This window comes from Solenopsis invicta, chromosome 1 (assembly GCF_016802725.1).
Source record: "Solenopsis invicta isolate M01_SB chromosome 1, UNIL_Sinv_3.0, whole genome shotgun sequence".
In the NCBI taxonomy this organism is placed as follows: Eukaryota; Metazoa; Arthropoda; class Insecta; order Hymenoptera; family Formicidae; genus Solenopsis; species Solenopsis invicta.
In genome coordinates this window covers 7,234,595-7,260,725 of record NC_052664.1, presented here as the reverse complement: position 1 = coordinate 7,260,725, position 26,131 = coordinate 7,234,595, and the positions used below count along the sequence as shown (strand labels likewise).

At 33.2% G+C, this 26,131-nt stretch overlaps 1 protein-coding gene and 1 long non-coding RNA gene across 2 annotated transcripts in view; one reads left to right on the top strand and one right to left on the bottom strand.

Annotated features, from left to right (window-relative positions):
* LOC105198916 overlaps positions 1-7,732 on the top strand; it is a 157,263-nt gene extending 149,531 nt beyond the window's left edge. Inside the window, exon 8 of the mRNA XM_039446838.1 lies at positions 5,418-7,732. Coding sequence (XP_039302772.1) covers positions 5,418-5,437 — 20 coding nt within the window. The 3' untranslated portion in view covers positions 5,438-7,732. The remainder of the gene's footprint in view (positions 1-5,417) is intronic.
* A 2,388-nt stretch (positions 7,733-10,120) lies between these two features.
* Positions 10,121-11,691, bottom strand: LOC113004920. The gene is made up of 3 exons (XR_003269292.2): positions 11,470-11,691; positions 11,276-11,396; positions 10,121-11,195 (listed from the first exon to the last, which is right to left on the bottom strand). It is a non-coding gene; the product is annotated as an uncharacterized LOC113004920 (long non-coding RNA).
* Positions 11,692-26,131: the final 14,440 nt, after the last annotated feature.

The following is a 26,131-nucleotide window of genomic DNA, read 5'->3' as shown; positions in this document are numbered from 1 at the left end:
CACTGCTTACTTTTTTCGGCAGTCCACTGCCGAAATTTTGTACACCAATGCCGGCTGTGAATTTCCCCTCGGATTAAACAAAAATCGATTTTTTCAAAGTTTTTAATTAGATATACCTCTTCAATTTTAAATATACTCCTTTACTATACACACATGATTCTAGGCTAGTAACCGTTCACGATTTGATGCATCAAAAGGCCGTATATTCCTTTACTTTCTAGAACCTAACTCAAGGCGAAATTACGCTTGCACTCATGTAATTAGGGCAGGATGCATTGATTACAACTATCTTTCGTAATAATCTTTCAACACGCATCCGGAAGAATACAGTGAAAAATTACATAAATGAATTAGTCATAAGAGAGCGTGTGTATCCTGAGATGGAGATAATACTTGTGCGCGATTGTATAGACATCATTTATGTAGATTGCTCTCCTCGTAGGCTATTTTTTGCGATAAGATAAAAATAATTAAAATAAGATTGGTTATTGAGGATAATAGAAATTGCAGTAGTAGATAATAGTAAAATATTTGGAGAAAAAAAAGGAAAAAAAAGACTTTTAATTCTATTTTTTGGTTCCCTTTACCTTAATGTTCATTCTTCATTTCAATCGTTACTTCTTTCCGTTTAATGTCATGTTTCTGTGTGTTACTTTTTATCATTATGTATGTTTTTGAATATTATTTATTTATTTATTCTTCAATAAGTTTCACTTTAATCATCTTATATTTTTTATATTAATAATTTTCCAGAAATTTTTAATATTTTTCTTCTTAAACAACATTTTTACAATCCTTTTACACTTTCGATTGTACACTTGAATGTATATTAATAGCCACGTAATATTTTTAACATTGACAACATAAAGTGCGTTGCTACTGATGTATTAGTCCGTTATTGACAAGCGACTGCGATTCACCTACTAATTTTATTACTAAACAAAACAGGCGCGTGCTTTGCTCGCGATACAAAGCTTTTGATATTACATAATTTTATACAAATTGCAAATTAAATATTAAGGAAAAGAGGCAGTAAGATGACTCTTTGTCGATTTTTGCTAATTTCTGTGATAATGTAAAGATAACAATTTATTTTTCTTTAGAATTACTAAAACCTTGTTTATCATCAATAAAAGTTAGAAGTTGTTAAATATTGGGTACACAACTTAGTTTGGTCCGTTTCCAAAAGATGGCTCTAGGTGCTATAAATAGTTGACGGCGACAGCTGATTTTTGCTGTATCGTGAAGTGTCAACATCTGTCAACCAAATATTGTTTACAAGCCTTTGAGTTTTGCATAACAAATTTAATTTTTACTACGTTGAAAATTCGTCGAATTTTGTTTCAAATAAGCACCATTTGCAGGAAGTTATGATTTTCTGTTTCAATTGGAAGAAAAGTGTAGCTGAAGCGTATCAAATGCTTGTGGAACTATATGGTGAATCTGTACTATCACATAAATCTTGCAGATAATGGTTTCGACAATTTAAAAGTGGTAATTTTAGTGTTAAAAACAAAGAGCGTTCGGGCCAATCGAAAAAGTTTGAAGATGAAGAATTAGAAATATTACTCGATCAAGATTCGTGTCAAACGCAAGAAGAGTTCGTAAAAACATTGGAAGTTACTCAACGAGCTATTTCGAAACGCCACGGGACACATCTAAAAGCAAGGAAATTGGGTCCTACACGAACTGAAACCGAGAGATAACGGACGACGATTTTGCATGTCTGAAATGTTGCTTGAACGGTACAAAAAAAGTCTTATCTGAATCGAATCATTACCGGGGACGAAAAATGGATTCACTACGACAACCTTAAAACACAAAAGTCGTATGTAAAGCCTGGCCAACAGGGAACATCAACGCCGAATCCTAATATTCTTAGTGCTAAGGTAATACTCTCTATTTGGTGGGATCAGAAGAGTGTGATCCACTATGAGCTGCTAAAACCTGGTCAAACCATCACGGGAGATATCTACAGGCAACAATTGATCCGTTTAAAGCAAGCTATAGCCGAAAAACATCCAGAATATGTGACCAGATACGAGTCCATAATCTTTCACCATGACAACACTCGGTCTCATGTTGCTGTATCAGTTAAAAACTATTTGGAAAATAGCGGATGGGAAGTTCTGGCTCACCCGCCTTATAGCTCAGACCTTGCCTCTTCTGACTACCATTTGTTTCGATCAATGCAGAACGTTTTGACTGGAATACGCTTTACTTCAAAACAGGGTATCAAAAATTGGCTCGATTCATTCTTGGCTTCAAAAGATGAACACTTCTACCGCGACGGAATCCATAAATTGCCAGAAAGATGGGAAAAAGTAGTGGCTAGCGATAGACACTACTTTGAATAAAGTATTAATTCATTTTATTGTTCAAATAAATGCGTTTTTCAAGCAAAAAAACGGATCGAATTAAGTTGTACACTTAATAAACTAGAATTTATTAAAATTTAAATTTTTTAGGCCATGTCAATTTCGTCACTTGCCCCCCCCCCCCTCATATGCGGGTAAGATATAAATTGAAAAATATAAATAAATTATTACAATTTTAGTTATACAATATTGTGATGTTATAAAGAAAATAAAAATATTTATTATAATTATTATTCCTTATGAACAAACACTAAAAAATTACATATGGGTGCTTTCAAAGCACATTTCTTATTATCTATTCTTACGGACTGATCGAAATCAAACTACCACAGATTATTTTTTTACCATTTAAAGTCTCTAATAAATTAAGCACCGGTCCGTTATTTGTTATTAACTTCGAAAAATTAACAATTCGTCATTTTACCTATTTTGTTATCTTACCCCCCTTTTCCTTATAATATTAATCCTTTAATATATACAGGATGTCCTGTAATGCTTTATAAATATTTTAGGAATCGAAAGAGGATGAAATTTTGAACTAAAAGTTTTTTTGCCTATTTTGGCTCAGATCATTATTTACCGACTTATTAACGGTTAAAGTTGATCAATCAGATTGCGCTCAGCCGAAGCGCTCTGAAGCGTAGCGTGCCGTGGGGCTCCTCGCGCTTACTGCAAACATTCTCCCGATTAAAATGTTATTCTAATTCTTCATATTAATAAATAAATAAATAAATCGATAAATAGGTAAGTGAATAATTAAATAAATAGGTAAATAAGTAAAAATAAATTGCAATTGAAAATTTATCTAATTTTTGAATATTTTTGATTCTTTTTATTATTTATTTATTTATTCGTTTGTTTAATTGAATTATTTAATCTATTTGTTCATTCAGTTACTTAATTTCCATGGCTAACCTCGTAGCGATGGGGAAAAATTAACTACGAGATGTTTGTTATGGGTATAAAGAAGATTATTGGAAAAAAACATTAACAAAATAAATTGTATAATAAATAGTTTGTTAAACATATTCTTCAAAAAAATGTTTTGACATGTATCACGCATGATGTGTTAAACAGTTTCTCTTCAAACAAATTAAACAGTTTTTTATAAATCTAATTTTAAATAAAAACGGATAGCTTTATCGGTTTCTATAACAATAAAACAAAATAATCATGCGTGATACACGTCAAAACATTTTTTTGAAGAATATGTTTAACAAACTATTTATTATACAATTTATTTTGTTAATGTTTTTTTCCAATAATCTTCTTTTATACCCATGACAAACATCTAGTAGTTAATTTTTCCCCATCGCTACGAGGTTAGCCATGGAAATTAAGTAACTGAATGAACAAATAGATTAAATAATGGAATTAAACAAACGAATAAATAAATAAATAATAAAAAAAATCAAAAATATTCAAAAATTAGATAAATTTTCAATTGCAATTTATTTTTACTTATTTACCTATTTATTTAATTATTCACCTACCTATTTATCGATTTATTTATTTATTTATTTATTAATATGAAGAATTAGAATAACATTTCAATCGGGAGAATGTTTACAGTAAGCGCGAGGAGCCCCACGGCACGCTACGCTTCTGGGCGCTTCGGCTGAGCGCAATCTGATTGATCAACTTTAACCGTTAATAAGTCGGTAAATAATGATCTGAGCCAAAATGGGTAAAGGAACTTTTAGTTCAAAATTTCATCCTCTTTCAATCCCTGAAATATTTATGAAGTATTACGGGACACCCTGTATAGTCAAAATGCGCAATCGATCTTCGCAATAACAGTCGTTCACGAAGTAAGCGCTGAATGAGAACCAATCAGCACCACGGAAAAGCGATAACAATTTCTCAAAGTTTATGAGAAATTAAGCATCGATGCAATGCACTTTTTAAATAGGATATAATGATGAAATTGAAGATTTTTATTAATTGCAAGTCACGTAACGCTGAATACTGAGAATGACTTAGACTTAGTATGATTTAGCGCTCATAGCACTTTAAACATTTTATCTTTGTTGTTAATCAAATATTAAACAAGGACAAATAAAGCTTATAGCGATATTCGCAAAAAAATAAATGTGTCCTAATATTATGATTGAAACATTTGTAAATTAGTTATTTTATTATAGAGGATATCTGGAAAATCGCCTGAAATATTTCGGAACATAATTTGGGACCCCCAAAAAAAGAAAAAAGCTATATAAATATAGATCCGGAAATAAGTCGCTTCCGATTCATAGCCACTTTTATATTAAAAAAATTTTAATTTATAGTCCGCGTGGCATCCCTTTTTAAATTTTATTTTTTAAAGTTTATTTTTTATTTTTTAATTTTTAAATTTTATTATTTTTTTTTAATTAAAAATTTTTGTTTTTGAATTCTTTTTTCAATTTTTCGATATTTGTAAATACATTATTTTTTAAATTAAGGATAACCATGAATAGGTATTTAAATCAAATTAAATAAGTTGTTCAAAATGACTACCTTTAACACAAATTTTTTAAATATAAAAGTAGAAACTCGGAAACGACTTATTTCTAGATCTATGTTTATATAACTTTTTTTCCTTGTTTTGTAATCCCGAATCATGTCTCGAAATATTTCGGACGATTTTTCAGATACCCTGTATATATGAATATTAGTATGAAGATGTTGATTCTAATAGTCCTTTAATTACTTTATTTAACTTTTTAATCTGAGTCTCCGTGTTTTTTTTGTTAGTCAATTTTTAGAACACTTTAACATTAACATTTATATTATAACATTATAAATTAGTTGTTACTGTTTATTAAAAATATAAATTTCGATTTTCTAATTAAAAAAAAATTATTTTAGATTAAATTTCGGTATTTAAGACACTGTCAGTAATTAGATCATTTACTTTATTTAAATAAACAGTCATAATCCATTTCCTTGCAATTGTTGATTGTACTCATGCTCATAATTTATCATTTTTAGCATAGTTGCATTATCTATATTAATATTTTGCGACAGGACGCCGATTATCAAGCTGACATTTTACAGGATGTGGCTCAAGGATCTAATCACGGTTGACCGCTCTCCTGCTGCATTGTTCGATGAAAGAAGACAGAAATAAAGAGAGAGAGAGAGTGAGAGAGAGGGGGAGGGAGAAAAAGGAATGGGAGCAAACTATCAATGGTTTGCGAAATAAGTATCCGAATTGAATATCCGAATGGAAATGAAAATAAGTGTGACCAAAGATCGTTAACCGTATTGCGATGATTCCAGTTTTCAACAATCAGCGACTGAAAGGACCGTTTTTACTCGAGCCAGGAATTTGACTCCAGCATCCAAAACAAACACAAATAAAAAGAATTTATGTTGTCTCTTGTGCAAGATCTTGCGTCAAATCGGACAAGTAATTGCTATTGTATAGCGAGTCGCGCTCTCAGGAGGAATGATTGTGCTCGTGTAATAATGGGACTTAATAATCGCGTATACGGATGCCCAATAGTTTCTTCGAGAGGCCAGATTTCAAATTTTGCCCACGGATCAGAGTAATATTTCTAATATAAGGCACGTTTCTTAATTCATTGATTGATTAATCGATAAATTAAAACCTCGCCTATATTCTCTATCCTTTTTATTTATTTTTTATTTTACTCTATCGTGGCGACGGAGAGATGGAAGCGTTTTAGCTCGCGAGTCGGAACTGGTCTAGTCTAGCAATGAAATAGTACATTATGCAACATGGGGCCAAGCTTTACTGTTCTTGACTGAGGACGATGTTTTGAGTACGAGGCGTAGCGGAGCGCGCAAAGCGCGTGAAGCGCAACCAAGTGCCGGAAACAGCGTCCGAAGTCGAGAACGCGCTCGGCACTATACGGTATTTTATACAAAGAAAGTACGTTTCTTGCAACATTTGAGGAAAGATAAGCGCGTGACGTTTTTCTGTCACTGCTTGTTTCGCTTATAGGTTATGAAAGATCAGTATAGTACCTTCGCTCATGCATTCGATCCTACGCTCAGCTCATGCGCCACTAAACGTTCACAGTTTCTTGACAAAAATGCGCATGCGAACCGTACGAGAATATTGATTTTGCCGTCCACGGACGGCAATATCCCCCACCCCAAAGATTGCTCATTTACGGCCATGTTACCAACTATCTCAGAATGTCGTGAAAAACTTTCTTTGCATAAAAAAGTTTGTGAATTATTATAAAATCCTACTATAGTTTAAATTTTATAACTTTGAATATGGTCGCGGGCTAGACATTGGGCATCCATGGCGTCTAGTAATACCGTAAGACGAATATAGTTTGCATTAAGAGATAATTGGATTATCTCGACTGTCAAAACGAGTACTCAAGACTTGTCTTTGAAATATTTGATAATAGGCAAAATATTGTATATACGATCTTCTTATATATATTTTAATAAATAAAATTAAGGGAATATTCTCGTCTTCAAAACCATTTTTGTATCTTTTTAAGAATTTTTTTAGAAAAAATATAAAAACTATAAAATTGAAAATAGATATATTTAGTTTTAAACAACATATATGTTTAATATTTAAACATTTTTAATAATTTTTTTCAAACATTAGAAAATATTTTGGAAAATATTATTTGCAATCTGTGAGGGTATAAAAAAAATAACGGTTTACTGTGCCCTGAATTAAGATGCTGAAATTATCTAAAACAAAAAATTCGAAGACTCTTCAAGCCAAGCGTAGGTATCGTTTAATCTATAATTAACTTAAAAAATTGATTTTTCAAAAATGGCAGATAAAGAAATTGATCTTTTTATGGTTTCTTCAAGATTCTTTTTTAATAGAAAACTCGAAAGGTTTTTGATTTGAATGTTCAGATGAGAGAGAGAGAGAGAGAGAGAGAGAGAAAAAGAGAGAGAAAGGGAGGGAGAGAGAGGGAGGGAGAAAAATGTTGCAAATTTGTTAAAATTTTGTTTAAAAAATGCATTAAAAATTTTGCAAACCATTTATAAGTTACTAAGCGCAATTCCAACTCTTTTACGTTCAAACTATTAAAAAATGTCAAACAAATAATCAATTTTTTGGAAAAAAGCGAAAATACTTCCTTAAAAATATGATTTAAAATTTAGACTCTAGGTTAGGATTAATATTATTATTTTGTTTTAGATAGATTCTAAATTGGCTAAACTGTACTAAGATAAATCCTGAGTACTCCCCTGAAAAAAAATTGATAAAGTGTTTCAACAAACTCATACTACTATGAGTGAACTGATAAAATATTATCAGTTACCATAATAATATAATAATCAGTTTATTTAAACACTTTCGTAAGGGTTATTTCTCATATGTCTAATAAAAATAAATATAATAACTTTGAAACATTAAACAACTTTAAACTTTACTTCGGAATTTCGAGTAGGAAAAAGTGGGATAAGACAAGATAGTGAGGTTAGACGGAATATCGCGTGATTCGAATGTAGGCACACAGACTTTAATCCAACCTCAGAGTGCGAACTCTTTATGTATTAGTCCCGGTCTACAGTAGATGTAGTAAGCCTTAAGCCTTAAGAAATTGACCAATAGTTGAATATGAGAAGAACAATTGATCATGGTTGGTTAATTTTTTACGGCTTAAGGCTTACAACATTAATTGTAGACTGGGATTTAGCCTTATGTACGCGTATATACAGTTGTGAGCTAAAAGGTTGCGACATTTTTTTTTCGATGAGTTTCTGAACGCGTAACTTTAACGAGAGATGAGAACACACGCCAAGCGTAAGTTGCGAGGATAGCGATAAACGCGATAAGGGGAAGCATAGGACAAACTCGGCTGTTTCCGGTACGGTTCGAATGTGTTCGACATTACCGAACACATTCATTCAATTTAATTCAACTTTTTTCTATTCAATTCGTAAAACTTTTTTAATACAATATAAAAAATTAATTAAATATTAACTGTCATATATTATATATAGAAATAAATACCAAATTTGTTTTGTAAGAAATAGCAATAGCCAATAAAAAATGGTATATTAATTGATTTGACATTGATTTCGTTATGTTTTATTATCATTTTTCAGTAGGTAATTCTAATATTAAAGGTTAAAATTATAATCTTAATTAAATGATTATTGCAATACAAAAAAATCGAGAACTTTTATTAGTTAATTTTAATATCGCTAAGCTATGTATATATTTCAATTGTTTATTATATTATTTATCTATATATATATATATATATATATATATACACCCAGATAGCACACAATATATATGATAAATATTAATAAACGTTTATCATAAATATTTTTTATAAATATTATAGAAATATTTTATAAATATTTTATATATATAACGGAAAAGATTATAAAAATCTTTATCTAAAATATTTTTAAAATATTTATTAAATATTTTCCAAAATATTTATGATAAATAAAGAATAAATATTTACAAAAATATTTATGTAAATATTTATGATAAATACAAATAAAATAATTAGTGGTATCGTTGCGTAGCTCTTCTTATTCTTTTTTATACTGTTTCGATGTATGTACTATCGGTTCCTCTTTACTGTCCTAGTTTACACCAAGCACTTGATACGCGTACTATTATAGTAATTTTCTATTAAATTATTTTAATTTCGGCAATAAATTAAAAAAATAGTATACTAAACTGGTACAATATGAATCAAGATTATTAAATATATGTATCATGTATACACGCATCGTCGAAAGTAAGATTTAATAGAAAGAATTTAATAGAAAGTTACGAGTTATAGTACGCGTATCAAGTGCTCGATGTAAGCTAGGCCACTATCGTAAGTTCCTGGTCTGTTCTTTTCAACGGCATTTGAAGTGAAACTGAAAAGAACATACCAACAGCGTCACGTGAACGCCCATCTGTGGCCGACCGGCGACCGGCGACTGAGCAGCTACTTCCTGTTCCTGTTGAGCCACGTTGAGCGAGCCATGCCGAGGTGTGTCTATATCTATAGAATAGATCTGAAAGCCCTTGAGACCCTTAAGTAAATTGAGTATAATACATTAGTAATCCTTGAGGAGATTTAGTACATTAAATAGGCGGTGTATGCCAGGTATATATATTCCTCAAAAAAATAAATTTAAGAGGCGCCTGAACTTTGTCTGCCGGCGGCGTTTTTATTGATATCTACGCACGAATTAAGTCCCAGAATATGTGGAAGGAACCTTTGAATACCTTTCCCCGCTAACGTCTAACCGAGAATGATAAGAATTGTCTATGTATATTAATATTGTAATTATTAAATAATAAATAAAATTAAAATTAATTCATAATTTTTAGTTGGATTCTACTATTCCCAATCAGCAGACAATATTTTTTTAAATATTTAAAATACACAACAATAAATATTTAAAAAATATTGTTTGCTGATGCGATTTTTAATACTAAAAAATTTTATATAAATTTAATAAAAAAAGTAAAATTTTATAAATCTTTATCATAATAATTAATAAACATTTTTAAAATATTTACCATAATATTTATCATAATAATTAATAAACATTTTCAAAATATTTATCATAATATTTATCATAATAATTAATAAACGTGTTCAAAACATTTACCATAATATTTATCATAAATATTTTTGAAACGTTAATAATAAATATTTATGATCAGTCCAATCTACAGCCATAAAAACATTTATTAAATGTTTATGATAAATGTTTATAAAATATTAAAATAAATATTATAAATATTTAGTAAATGTTTTATAAATATTTTGTGCTATTTGGGTATATATTTTTCTTTTGCTAACTAAATATATGCGTAGTTTCTAGGTGAATGAATTTGGCGTCAACAATGTGCAAAATTTAATATCAAATGGACGTAATATAGTTGTTACAGAAAAGACCTAACTCGAATATATTAGGCTCGTGTGAGACGTATATATTACTTCATATATATTAAATACATCCAACTATAAATGCTGTATGATGACTTAATAGGCAGAAAATGATAACATGCATGCATTTGAATTTTTTGATAGTTACACTTTTATGAATAAAGAATGACTCTTTAAGAGAAAAATTATCATTTTCTGCTTATTAATTCATCATACAAGATTTATGGGAACCATGTATTTAATATTTGTGCTTGCAGGATCTTGCTTCTCTTCCTCCAAAGTCACTTTCATGCTTAAAGTAGCTTCGATTTTTTTTAAAGATAAGATTTACACACATAACTGTAATAGTTAGATTAGTTTGTCATAAGAGATAATATAGGATGAAAAGAAATGTAATATACTGCACTTTAAAGTCAGCGTATTTATTAGCGTATTTATTACCAAATAAATTATTGTTCAATTAATTACATGAAAATTAATGTATATAACATGAAAATATAAATTTTATATTTACAAAGTCGTATAAGTGTAATAATCCATATTAGCAATTAATTAGAGCACTGATTCGTAACATTCACATGACAGTTTTACATATGTATAACACTGCGTATAACAATTTTTGTAAGTACGTTAAAATTTTCACAAGCGATACGCCATTGCACGTCCGGAATATTATTACTGGCTGTAAAGTTTGGTCTCTAGAATGTCATCGATTGGACGCAGGAACTCGTAATTACACAGAAGCAAATTCTTGTAACATTTACTCTGAACAGGCAGGACAACACATGTATGATAAACTGCTATATAATATACGACGATTGCGTTCCAACGAGCTTATACAAATCCAAATCCTTTACTGCATTCATGAATTGCCTTGAATAGATTTGTACGGAGTTTATTATACGTCTCGTACACTGGCAGATCCAGTTAATTGAAACTGCGATGAGAGAATACAGTTTTAGCTCTGTAATTTTATATCGATTTAATTTTAACTTATACAAGTATATGAGAAAGTATTTAAAAATTTTTTTTTTATATATTTACCAAAATCTGTCATTTGGTACACGAGCCTAATATATTTGAGTTTGATCTCTTCTGTAGCAACTATATTTGAATGAATATTAAATTTCGCACCTCGTTGACGCTAAATTCATTTACCTAGAAACTACGCATATATTTAGTTAGCTGTGTATATATATATATATAATGTCAAAGATTACACTAAAACAACTTTTTACCTTTATCTTAATTAGATCAAAACCGATCTAATCTTATGTTGTACACCTTGTATACGAACGTTTGACCATGTTTGACGTTTGCGCTAACCTCCATAGCTGCAGTCGTTCTTATCTTGCTAAAGAGATTGCGCGTTCAGAAACTCATCAAAAAAAGAAATGTCGCAACCTTTTAGCTCACAACTGTACACGAAACAGAGCGCATGCACGAAATAAGAGCACAAAGAATGTTAGTAATTTATTTATTATATATATATATATATATTAGATTTTACTCTTACGAAAAAGAATTACTGCCGATTACACATAGATATTACTGATAATTACATAGGAATATTACTAGATATTACAGGAAATATTATTGGATGTTACAAAAAATATTACTGGATATCACAGGATATATTACAGAGTATCACAGAAAGTATTATTGACAATTACATAGAATGTCAATAATTATTTCGTACCACTGCCGAAATATATTACTGCCAAAATATTACTGCCAAAATATTACTGCCAAAATAATACTGTCAAAATATTACTGTCTAAATAAAAGAGGCTTTTTAAAATAATTTCAGTAGTTACTGATAAAACAACAATATTTTAATAACGATTTCCAGTTAATTTTAAAAGAAAATTAGTAGACACAGTGATCAAAATATATTATTGCTGTTTTTTTTACCACTGAAATAGTAGTAAATATATTGGTGATTAAAAACCCAAAAATTTTTGTTTCAAAATTAACTGAAAATTATATTACTAAAATATTGTTACCTTATCAGTAATTACTGAAATTATTTCAAAAGGCCTCTCCCGTAGGATGTCTTATATAATGTCACTTATACACGTCACAAATAATAAATGAATATATATATATACAATAATAGCTATTTATTGCATACAATTTTACAAATATATATTACATTTTTCATATAATATACTCATAATATTTATAAAAAATGTATATATTACAAGAAAACTGTATATACAGTATAAATTTACGTATATAATATTGTATAATTAAACTAAAACAATAACTTATATTAAATATATAAATAATTATATTAAAAATATAAAAATAAATATAAATATAGCAATATTTCTTTTCCACGGAGATCAGCAAAATCGAGGAGTAAGTGTCTTGCAATTCGTTACTATATTTTCATATCTTCGCACTTACGGCTTCACTGTAATAAATGTCTCAATGAATACTACCACACATATTAAATGTTATTAAGATTTTAATAAAATCAACAATTAGATATTGCCGGATTCTTTTTGTTAGTGTTAATATTTATTGTGTAATTTTATATAGCCTTAACAGCACATTGACGTCCTGAGGACATCCTGAAGCTCTCGCAAAAGTACAATTGAGATAATTTTAGAACTTTTTTAAACGTACTGCGATAGACGTAGTACGTTCTGCGAATGATAGAATGCCTCGTCCCATAGACTTTCGCCGCAAATGTCTATGGTTTCAGGACAGTCTCCGAAAAGGATAGAAACAGGATGGCTACAGTTGGACCCATATACACGCACACATAAGCAGCTAGGCGCGCGCGCGCGCGTGCTTGCGCAGAATACGTCAAGTTAGGTTAGATTAGGTTAAGTAATATAGTATCAAGTAAATAGAATTTATTTTAAATGTACAGCCATGGAATTTGATTCTGTCCATGGGGAAATTTTCTAAACTGAGAAGTTACCATTTTCTACATACTCGCAGTTTATGATTAATGTAATGACTACAGCTTATTGGTCGTTACGTTAATCATAAATTGTAAGTATGTAGAAAGATAGCGACTTCTTAGTTTGGAAAATTTCCCCATGGACAGAATCAAATTCCATGGGTGTACAAAAACCTGGTATTTGTTACGTATGTATAGTCGTGAGCTAAAAGGTTGCAACACATTTTCTTCGATTGTTTTTGAAATGTAGACTTGCTCATCAAACGGCGAATATAATTGGTTCTTACCTGTGGATCCAACCAATTACGTTCGCCGATCAATGAGCAAGTCTACATTCCAAAAGCCATCGAAGAAAATGTGTTGCAACCTTTTAGCTCACGACTGTACATCATTACAAAATGAAACAGAGATAACAAACATATTGAAAATGCACACAAAATCTTAAAAATTTAATATTGCAACATCAACATTTTTAGGAACAATATATATGTATATATATACATATATATATATATATATATATATATATATATATATCAGAATTTGTGTGTGTGTGTGTGGTGCATGCGTAAAATTATGTAAATTATGCATATAATTATAATATAAGGTTGCCTTTTCGATCTGTCCTCGAGTCAACACAGATAACAAGATAACACAGAGAACACTGATTGCGTCAACAATCCTGGGCTGCAGCCAGATAGGCCCCAGCACTACGTTTACGATGTGCAGGATCTGTTTTTTTCCGATATATCTCTTCGATCTCTCATCGAGTCAGCACAAATAACAGGGAGAACTCTGATTGCGTCAGCAATCCTGGGCTGCACCCAGATAGGCTCCAGCATTTCGTTAAAGATGTGCAGGATCTGAAATCACATAAAGATGTTAATTGTTAAAAAAATAGTTATTTAAACAGTGATGATTTCTCACAAGGAAACACAGGGAAGTGTCCGCCTCAGATTAAAACGAGTTTTTAATATGTTGTAGTACCGATAAAAATAAGGGACACGTATTTTTTTATACGTGCCCATACGCACTTTAAAGTGCTGAAACACCCCTTTGAAGAAAATCGGTTTTTTTCTTTCGAAGCGTATGCCGTTGAAACTATAAGAGATAGAAAAAATGTTTTAAATGAAAGTTGAATGGCTCGAAAAGTAATTTATAACAGCGAAAAAAAATTAAAAAAAAAATTTTTTTAAATATTTTCCCGCACTACTTACCTATTTTTTTTCAAAATTTTTATTTTTTTATAAGTAAAATAAAGCTTATTTTATTACGAAATTCAACGGTATATGATAAAGTTACGATACAACATTCCCATTTTCCAAAAATAATTAAAAACCTTTCTATACGCACGGTACGCGCACCCGTCCGCGCGTTCGTGCGCTACGGAAGTGACTCCCTCCGATTTCGACGTGCCTTTAATATGTTGTACAGATTAAAATAAGGGACACGTATTTTTTACACGTGTCCTAATACACTTTTAAGGGTGAAACACCCCTTTGGAGAAAATCGGGTTTTTTCTTTCGAAGCGTGTATCGTCGAAACTATAAGAGATAAAGAAAAATGTTCTCAATGAAAGTTGAATGCAATCGCATGATGTTGCGCGCGCACTATGGGAAAATTTTTGACTTTCGAAATCGAGTTTAAATCGACAATTTAAAGTCGACAATTTAAAGTCAAAAAAATTCATCCTAGAAATAATCAGTTAAACGTCAATTGTAATAGCTGACTTTAAGTCGGTGAAAAAAGTCGACTATTAGTCGACAAACAGTCATTTGTACTGTATGGGATTTATACTATATATTTATGAAACATTTATTTAATCAAATTTATATTATTCTTGTATGTTTTATACAAAAATATTTTGCTGCCTTATTTGAAGAAAATATTTAAAACTTCTAAATAATATAAAAAAATTTTTAAGTTCTTATATTTTCAATAATATTTTCAATATCTCTGCTCATATTATATATATAATAAAATTAATCATGAGCGACATCCAGTAATATCTGCCTGTAATTCGTACCCTCAGTAGTTATTACTTATGCAGTGGTCTTTCTCGTGATACCCAACAGGCGAGTAATATCCGTCTGTATTCCGTTGCTAGTAATTATTATAGAGGCAATAATATTCGCTTTAATATAAAGCCACCAATAATAATCACACAGCCGCGTCTAATAATCACATGGCCAGCAATAGTTTTTTTTTGTAAGGACACACACACATACAAAATTCCTGTTTATATTTTTCCACATTTATCTAATTTTAACATCAGAATTATTTCCGAACATATTCTACCTACGAAGAATACTAACAGACTAGCAGACACTGGAGACAGCCATATTCCTTGTGCTCTTATTTCGTACCAGTTATAAAAAAATAACAAGATACATTTGATAAGAGGTAGTACAATTCGTGCAATAAATGCCTTCCAATACTGTTTTGGTAGGTATTGGGTGTTACTTTCTAGGTTTTCACGTTTTCACATTCGTGGCTATAATCGAACAAACTGGATTGGCCGTAAATACGCAAGTTCTCTATGATCATGAACGTGAAAACGACCGAGAAGATAAACGTGGTGACTCATCAATGAACGTGGCGTGATCATATTGGAAGGCATTTATTGCACGAACTATACGCCGTCTAGGTTTACAGGTAGAAGTCTGTGTGTAGTAACACAATTGAGCATGCGCGTTAGACATACGTGACTCCTTGGTCGTTACTGACCCGTACAGCACGTAATATTGCAATATAACAACAATATTGTTGCAATATTGCTGTAATATTACAATATCGCTGTAATATTACTGCAATATTGTAACATTGTTGCAATATTGTTGCAATATTACGTACTGTGCGGGGAGTAAATTACCTATGAGTCAACGAAATAAGCAGGTGCGTTATTGAGTTAGACCATAATTTATATTTATTTGCGATTTCTTTATGACTTTTTCACTTGTGACATTAATATTAATAGTATACTTTTAAAGTGTATTCAGTTTTGCTCACAGGAATATCTGGTCTTACACCCGTAAAGCAAGATAAGGAGAAATGCCTTTTTTATATTTTTAAAAATAAAATTTATACTTCTCTGAAGGTTTTATTTAATGATAGTTATATTGATATATAGAAATATTGATATCTATAGCATTCAGTACTGTGGCAATCATTCTTATCGCTACAATAGCTAACGAATATTTAAGAAGTAAACATGATTTGTTGATTAAAACTTTTATTCATCATCAAACCTTAAATACACCGTCATGCCCAATTCTTTTCCTATATGTTGCATCACGTGATTAGCACGGAAGATACAAAATCGTAAATAAAGTACTATTAAAAAGCATATGAACTGGTAATGTCGGCATGTAGCATGTAGCTGTTGTCTAAAACGCATACATCCGATTGAATATTATTTAATACCAAAGTCAATAATACGTCTTCCGTTTGAATCTTAATGGCGCACTTTATTAACATAGATATTAAAAGACACTCAAACAGAAGATAATTCATAAATGTCAGAAGTATACAGATGATATAAAATTATTGAAACAAAAAGAATATAAACAAATACTTACACAATTTTATATCAATGTCAATTATTATTTCAATAAGATATGTGACATATTTCATATATTTATATTGTAATCTTTGTCGTACATATCAAGAAACGAAATAAAATGTAAGTTAATAAATTCTAATAAAATATAAAAATCTGTTTTCATTACTTATTATTAATAAAATATAAAAATCTGTTTTCATTATTTATTATTTTAACAAAAACTATCTTCTAACCTATAGTTGCAATATGCAAATTTAGAACTTTTCTATTTTCAAAATACAGTAAAATTATTATATAATTAAACTATAAGTATCCCATACAGCACAGAACATTGCAGCAACATTGTAGCAATGTTGCAATATTGCAAATTGCAATGCAATATTGTGGAGATATTGTAGAAACATTGCCTTATTAAATGTTGAAGTGTGAATATTTTTTCAATATTGAATCTAAGTTCATTCTTCTACATTAAATGTTAATGTTGCTGTAACGTTGAAGCAATATTGAACAAATTATTATCAATATTTTTTTTGTTTTGTAAAAAAAGAATAAAAATAAAAAATTGTGTAAATCTAAAAACATAAATATTATTGATATACAAAATAGATCTATGGACATAAAGACTGTTTCGAGTTCAAATAATTCAAAATAATTATGTACAGTCAAGTCAGCTTAATCATAAGCTACTTTATTTTGCCTTTTGTATTTTATTAATTTCAAATTCAAAATTATGAAATTCGTGCAAATTATCATATCATTGTACTCATAAGAATATCCGTTCTACACGCCGTATCTCGTCGATAATATTCTGTCTCGTTGGCTATTCAAAAGTACAAATACGAGAAACTTCGACGGTAACGATGATAATATTTTGTATGCGAAGCAAATAAGTTTTTATCGTGGTCGTCCGTACACACAAAGAAAGGTTGGACCAAGCAAATAGTGAGTTTACCGGTCAGATCCGGTGGCCGTTTTAAATCGTCGATGACGATACAGTAATTAGTCCATCTGAGCTAATGAGACATTTTCCCGCCGAATTTGCTTCTCCCGGCTTTCCTTCGCTTAAACCAAAGCAGGGAGGTTCGCTCTCTCTGCGAGAGATCCGCAGATTTAGATTCGAGAAGCGACGCGAGAGAGTTACATTGTATCCGTAACCGAGCGAGACAGAAATCGGGAAGTGTCGGGAGTTATAAGGCACGCGAGTTTGCGTTCGCTGTCGACACGCGCTTATTGAACAAAATTGCGCGGGCGCTCGTATCAATCAACGAGACAGAGACACTGTAAATAATTTAGTGAGTAAAGGCGATTAACCCACTCACTCAAACAAACCAAAAGTGGTTTATAAACCTTTTAAAAACCGTAATTCCTAACGAGGTATCGAACCTACTGCAATTGGGAGGGAAATTTTGCATACCTAGCATAAACAAAAAATCGGCGATACACGAGTTTATAAAAGACATCGAAGGTAACACCACCAAATTTAACGCACAACAAAAAACCGATATTCGTAACATTGTAGTTCCACAATTGCAACGGTTCCTAGATACTCGTACAAACAATAACGGCATTGACAAGAAACTGATCTCCATGTTTAAATACACAACACAATTTTTAAAACAAAATGACAATATAATAATCACGCGTGCGGACAAGGGGAATGCAGTGGTTGCAATGGATGGAGAGGATTATTTACAAAAAATGCAAAGTTTACTTAATGATAAAGACACGTATTCCATAGAAAAAAGAGATCCAACAATTAAACTAGAAAAAACATTAAACGATCGGGTTAAAACATGGCATGCTAAGGAATACATATCAAAGCAAAAATTCTACTCATTACGAGCAAGTGACTGCATGCTACGAAAAGCTTATGGGTTACCAAAAATACATAAGCCTAACGCGCCATTAAGAATTATTGTGTCGTCGGTAGGTACTGCTCTTTATCCATTGGCAGCCTTTCTGCAGAACACCATATCAGACAGCATTCCGCGAGCGTTGGGCCACGTCGAGAACAGTTTTGAACTCTGTAAACTATTATCGAATAAGAACATACAGGACTCCGAGACCTTGCTATCTCTTGACGTGACATCCTTATTTACCAATGTGCCGTTAGATCTTGCGATTGAGGGGATTAATTCTAGATGGAAATTCATAGAAAAAAAGACCAACATCCCAAAAGACGAATTTATTACAGCGGTACAGTTTGTCTTAACGTCCACGTTTTTTACCTTTAATAATAAAATATACAAACAAACGTTCGGTGTCCCTATGGGCTCACCCTTATCACCGGTAATTGCAGACATAGTGATCTGGAGTCCAAGGTTCTGAATAACATAAATGTGATTCTACCGTTTTACGTACGCTACGTGGACGATATCGCTTTGGCAGCACCCACCAAAGCGGTTGATAATATCCTAAATGAATTTAACGGATACCATAACCGCTTACAGTTTACTATCGAACGTGAAAAGAAACGCAGCCTCAATTTTTTAGATATCTTAATTAAAGTCGATAACAACACCTTACATACTGACTGGTTCCATAAAGAGACCTTCTCAGGTAGATACTTATCCTACTATTCACATCACCCAGTTAGCCAAAAAATAGGAACCATCTACAGCATGGTAGATCGGGCGTTGTTATTATCACACCCCCAATACCACAAAAAGAATCTAGAATTTTGCGTTAACACCCTAATTAATAACGGCTACCCATTGGAATTGATTTTTAACAAAATCAACATAAGAATCAAAAAATTGATTAATACGAAATTAAATGGCGGAGTTCAGAACCTGATCGACATGTCGGACACGATCGTGGAAAGAAAAAAGTACTTGGTCTTCCCGTATTTAAAAGACGTGTCTGAAAAAATATCTACGTCCCTGAATAAAGACATAATTAGACTAGGTTTTAGATGTCTAAATAAGCTGGATAAGTTTATTAAGGCACACAAGGACAAGAACATAAAAACAGAATGTAACAACGTCGTCTATAAATTAAATTGTAACGACTGCAATGCTTCTTACGTAGGACAAACAAAGAGAAAATTAAAAACAAGAATCAAGGAGCATGTGAACAACATTAAACTTGAAACAACGAAAATATCCGTTATTAGCGAACACAGACTCTAACAAAATCATTCGATCCATTGGAAAAATGTAAAAATCCTTGATTTTGAACTAAATTATCATAAACGCTTAATTTCCGAGATGATACACATTAACGAACAAAAAAATGGTCTTAATCAAAAAACGGATACGGAACTGTTAGACGACTGTTACAACACTATTTTGAACAAACTGGTCAATATGTAACAAAGAAAGTATAGGGAATAGAATTGTAAACAGAGAAACATTTGACTCATACGCGGGTTGCGTACGCATCGCAACATCAGAAACGTTCAGTCTTCCTTGTCACGCCGATTAATACAGATCGATCGTTATTCGTTAACATTGTAAGCTATCAGCGTTGAACATGCCTTACAACGACTCTAACGACGAACCGTAAGTTTAACTATTTACACTAAACATGTGATTCAACTGACACAGAACTTGTAAAAAAACGACTATTAGTGAGTTTATTATTGTATTTTTTTTTGTTATATTTTTTAAAGTATCATTGGTCGGACATTAATTAATTTGCACGAGTCGTACAAGAAGCGATACGTAGACCGAATTGTTGACACGATTTGTTTCGCGGATTGGAAATCGACAAAGCAAGAATAGAAATTTCGGACCATGGGCTTTAAATCCCGGACTATTGTATTTAAAAGGCTGTTATGAAGATTTGTTTGCGCTCTGTGTCTGTAATGTAAGAATACACACACACTGAAGAAGACTCCGTAGAGTCGAAACGTTTGTGTCCTTTATATACAAATAAATATGTATTATTAGCTATACGAACATCTACACCTTTTTGCTCGTCTCACTGGCCTTTTCAATTAATTGTTAAAGGCGATTAACTTTGAACCTTTAATTACATTGAGTGATCACTCTGTTCGCCTTCTTTTTCTCTCCCGCCTCCCATTTCTCTAATTATACCAAAGTTACGTTACCGTCGTCGCTCGCGCTCTCGCGTCGGACTCGCTCTCGTAATCGCGCGCTCAGGGCTGTATCTAGTCCGGGCGTCGATACATTAATCGCTCACACAGTTCTCGCTCGCGCTCTATTCGGAGTGAATTCCGACAATTCAACTTGTGTCTCACGCAACTTTAAACAAAGACCTTGATCTACATCTTAATGATGAGACAATACTTTTTAAATGTTTTCTAAATATTTAAAAAAGATTTTTATATTTAATTTAATTATTGTGTTACATTGACTTTTTCTAATTGTATTCTTATTTATATGAATGACAAAAGAATTATTCCAAATGCTATTCCACATTTGTAAAAATCAGTAAAAAACTAAATATAATTTTATATATGTTTATATAAATATTATGCATTAATTATGCATGTTTCATCTTTTCAACACATATTCACCTAATCTATCAGTTGTACACATGTATTAGTATAGTGTTCATAGATCATCACGAGGGATCCAGTTCGCAGCAGTCGCAGGAGTCAAACATCGTATATCGCGGTCATAACTTGAATGGATGGTCACTTGGGAATTTCCGAGAAAAAATTCCCGAGATTTTTTTTTTGCAAAGAATGTTTTTTAAAACGCTACGAAAATATTGTTTTGCATTAGAATTATATGGTGTAACCATATTAATATTTACATTTTATAAAAGTTTTTTATATGTTCAATAGATTATTGAATCAATATTGAAATCAATATCTATAAAACATTGATTCAAGGGACATTAGACATTGCTGCAATATTCGCAGTTTTGCAATTATAATCTCCTGAAATATTAATACAATAATAGTGTATGGGTACAATAAATGGATATGATGTTTTACAAAAATAAACACATCAATTATATAAATAATATAAATGAATGAATTTTGGAATATGTGTTAATTCTGTTAGCGCGTCAGTGATAACTTATACTTTAATTCATATTATACAACAAAAGTCAGATTTGTTATAAATCTTACAAAACTGAAAAAAAAAATGACAAGTACATAAATGCCATCAAAAATGTCTGCAATAAAAATAAAACAACATTTTATTTATTTAAAAGTTAACTTTTCATAAAAATTAATACAAAATTAGTACAAAACAATAAACATCCCACACAGCACGTAATATTGCAGTGATGTCACAGCAATATCACTTTTTCATTGCAATATTACAAAGGAAATATTGCAGAAATATCACGAAATGTTACTGTGATATCACAGTAATATCAAAATGTCCGCGAAAACGCATCACAGTAATATTACTGTGATATTTTACAATATTTCTGTGATGTTTATGTGATATTTAAATGATATTGCAAGGAATTAAATAAATGAATTATTTTAATTTCTTTTATTTTTATTGTTATTTTTAATATTATTTTCATATTGTTACATGTAATACATATTAGACATGAAAAAAAATAATTATATTTATGTATAAATGATATATTTATTAAAACAGAATACAATAATGTAAACGTAATAAATGTTTAATGCACAAAAAAATATCTGTTATCCTTTTTCATTTTTGTTAAAAGAGATTTAATTTGAATTATAATTTCAATTTATGTTCAAAATTAATTAACTATACAAAATATTATTTACATGTAAAAATATAAAATTTTATGTGGAACAGCGTTCCACACACACGTCACGTTGGGAAAAGAATCAGAACGAGTATTTGTCTCCAAATTACAACAAGCAACGATTTTCCTTAAAATCTCACTGAAGAGTGAGCTAGTGAGTCGGCCGCGGTGGCGTCTAGATATAACACCTATGGACTCGACTCACGAGAAGGTCTGAGGGAAATGGGCTCGTAGCCCGACCTCTGATCGGATCCACGATCCGTTGTAGACATGAGAAGGTAACGAGGAATCACACACGAGTAATAAAATACGAACAGTAGTTTATTAAAAACTGAACTAAAGGATGTAGATAGGGCTGGAGACGAGAAGCGAATGATCTCCCTTCTGCTGCTCGCAGGCAACAGCACGAGAGAAGATCACTAGACCCCCGCCACTGGCGCTAGGGAGATGTTGCGGTAACTAGTCCCCACACACTCCCCCCCGAGTGACAACGTTACATTTACAAGACTTGCTTGAGTTATTTGTTACATAAAGTATTATGCTAAACTTAAATTTAATTACACATTCTATTGCACTGGCTACGTGAGGAACAATTGTATTTAAAACTTATTTAAAGAGCGAACGTGACTTTTTTACGTCGTGGGTATGTTTTTAATGCTGACTGTCCGTCGCTGGGCGGATTACATATCTGACTGTTCGCTGATGGCGGGTTTATTGAGTCGTCGAGAATAAAATACGCTGGTTTTACGTTTTCTACAGACACGCTGCGCTCACTAACGTTTACATCGATATCGAAAATGCGGTCGGAAACTCGCCTAATAATACGATGTGGACCTGTGTACGGACGCTCGAGAGCTTTTTTAGTGCCTCCCACGCGAAGAAAGACGTGTGTGCAAGATTGTAGATCTTTGAAATAGAACGCACGCTTTTTATATTTGTGCTCGACGGGCACTGGTTTGATTTGTCGCATGTATTCGCGAAATTCTTCGATGAACGCGTGTGGGTTAGGTGTAAAGTCGTCAGGAAGAACGAATTCGTTCGGAATACGCAGGGTTGTCCCGTAAACGAATTCCGCAGGCGACGCGCCGGTGTCGAGACGGACGTGGGTGCGTAAACCCAATAATACGGTTGAAAGAACTCGTGTCCAGTTTTCGTTCGCGTGACACATAATCGCGGCTTTTAAACTCCTATGCCACCGTTCAATCATGCCGTTCGCGGCAGGGTGGTACGCGGTAGTGCGAATACGCTGACAGCCGGTAAGCTGAAGCAGTGCTGTGAACAACTGTGACTCGAATTGGCTGCCCTGATCAGTCGTTAATGTTTTGGGCGCGCCAAAATTTGCGATCCAATGGTCATAGAAGGCTCGCACGACGGTCGTAGCCTCAATGTTTTTTAAAGGAATTGCCACTGGCCAACGCGAAAATCGGTCGATTAACGTTAAACAATATTTATATCCGTCTGATTCGTACAAGGGACCAATAATATCCATGTGTACGTGCTCGAATCGGCCGTCCGGAGCGATGAATTTATCTGGAATTGTTTTAACGTGTCGAGAAACTTTTGACTGTTGGCAGTCAATACAATTTTTGCACCATTTCGCGATATCGCGATGCATGTTAGGCCATACGTAGCGTTGGCGGATAACACGATCGGTGACTTTTGCGCCTGGATGCGCCACATCGTGGAATAAATGAAATACGCGATCGCGTAAGGATGCCGGTATGTACGGTCGGATGGCCTCTCCGGTCATCTCACAATAGAGCGTGGTATGAGTTGGGCCCCATTGTATTCGTTTAAGTGTTAATGGAAAATCCGGTGTTTCGCGGATGGCTCTAAGTTCTTCGTCGCGTTCTTGCTGCTCGGCGAGCTCGTTTAACTCGATTTCGACGGGCAAGCGGATGGTTTCAAAGCGCGAGAGAAAATCGGCGACGACGTTGTCGGTGCCTGAAACGTGCTCGATACGTGTGGTGAACTGAGATATAAACGATAGTTGTCTTTGTTGACGCGGTGACGCTTTGTCGGTGCGTTGCACAAATGCGTAAATGAGCGGTTTGTGGTCAGTGACTATTTTGAAATCGCGGCCCTCCAAAAAGTATCGAAAATACTTGACGGCTTCATGAATAGCCGTGAGCTCGCGATCGTATGCGCTATATTTCAACTGCGCTGGGGTGAATTTGCGCGAGAAGAAACCGAGAGGCTTCCACTCTTTGTCGAGACGCTGTTCGAGAACGGCCCCCATAGCGTAGTCGGAAGCATCGCAAACGAGACGCGTTTCCGCTGTTTCCGCAGGGTGTGCGAGCATAGTCGCGTTGGCCAGGCTCTCTTTACATTTAGTGAACGCTTCCTCCGCGACAGGAGTCCACACGATCACTCGTTTGTCATTCTTGCGTGAGTCACGAAGATATTCGTTTAACGGCGCTTGCAAGCTGGCTGAGTCGCGCAAAAGTCGATGATAGAAATTAATACTACCTAAGAAACGACGCAATTCTAAAATAGTGCGGGGTTTGGGAGAATCAAGGATGGCTTGTACTTTTGTAGGGGACGGTACGCACCCCTCGCTATTGATAGTGTAACCGAGAAATTCTATTTTCGATTCTCCAAACTGACATTTTTCGACATTAAGTCGTAATTGATATTCTTGCAATCGTTGCAATACGCAGATGCTCTTCATGCTCTTCGGGCGTCGAAGAAGCTATGAGGATGTCATCGATAAAAGCAAACACAAATTCCAAGTCACCGAGCGCACGAAAAATTTGACGTTGAAAAGTTTGACCGGCGTTTCTTAGGCCGTATGTCATGTATTTATATTCAAAAAGTCCGAACGGCGTTATGACTGCCGTTTTAGGTACGTCGTTAAGTGCGACTGGAATTTGGTTGTAAGCTTGGAGGAGATCGAGCTTGGAGAATATAGTTTTACCACGAAGGTTGGAGGAACAGTCGTGCAAGTGCGGAACGGGAAATCTATCCGGCACGGTAACTGCGTTAAGGCGACGATAATCTCCATAGATTCTCCGTTTTTCTTTTTCACCATGTGGATGGGACTCGCCCAGGGGCTGCTGGACGGAGTACAAATACCGATCTCGACCAATCGTTTAAATTCAGCTTTCGCGATTTTCAGTTTATCCGGACTAAGCCTTCTCGGACGCTCAGCTACGGGTGAACCCGTGGTTACGATGTGATGCTGCACGTCAGTTTTATTGTTCTGAATCGCTTGCTTGAGACCAATTACCTCAGGAAATTCGGTTAGTAACTGCGCGAATTTCGTAACAGGGTTGATTGAACTGTTTGCTGGGAGGGATACGGTTTTAACAATGCCTTCAGCATACGCGTAATTTTTTTGGGTCGATAAGCCGGCGACCGTTAAGATCGGGCAGGAGACCATAATGTTTGATCAGGTCGGCCCCGATGATTGGGTACGGTACTGACGCAACACAAAAATTCCAAGTGAGTGGACGAATGCCGAGATGCAAGGTTCGAAAACACCCTCCGTACGTGTTAATTACAGTGTTATTTGCTGCGTATAATTTAAAATTGCTGGGGGTTTTTTTGGCGGCGTTGCTTACCGGGAGCAGCGAAATTTCGGCGCCTGTGTCGATAAGAAATCGTTCCCCTGTGACGCGGTCGCGAATGTGGAGGCGTACGGACGAATCGGGGTCTGCTACGCTTGCCTCCATGATGGCAGACCCGATTATTCCCCCTTTTTTTCCTCGATAGCTTTGTTTTTCGGCCACGAACACGGGGATTTTTCGGTGCCTCTGCACTC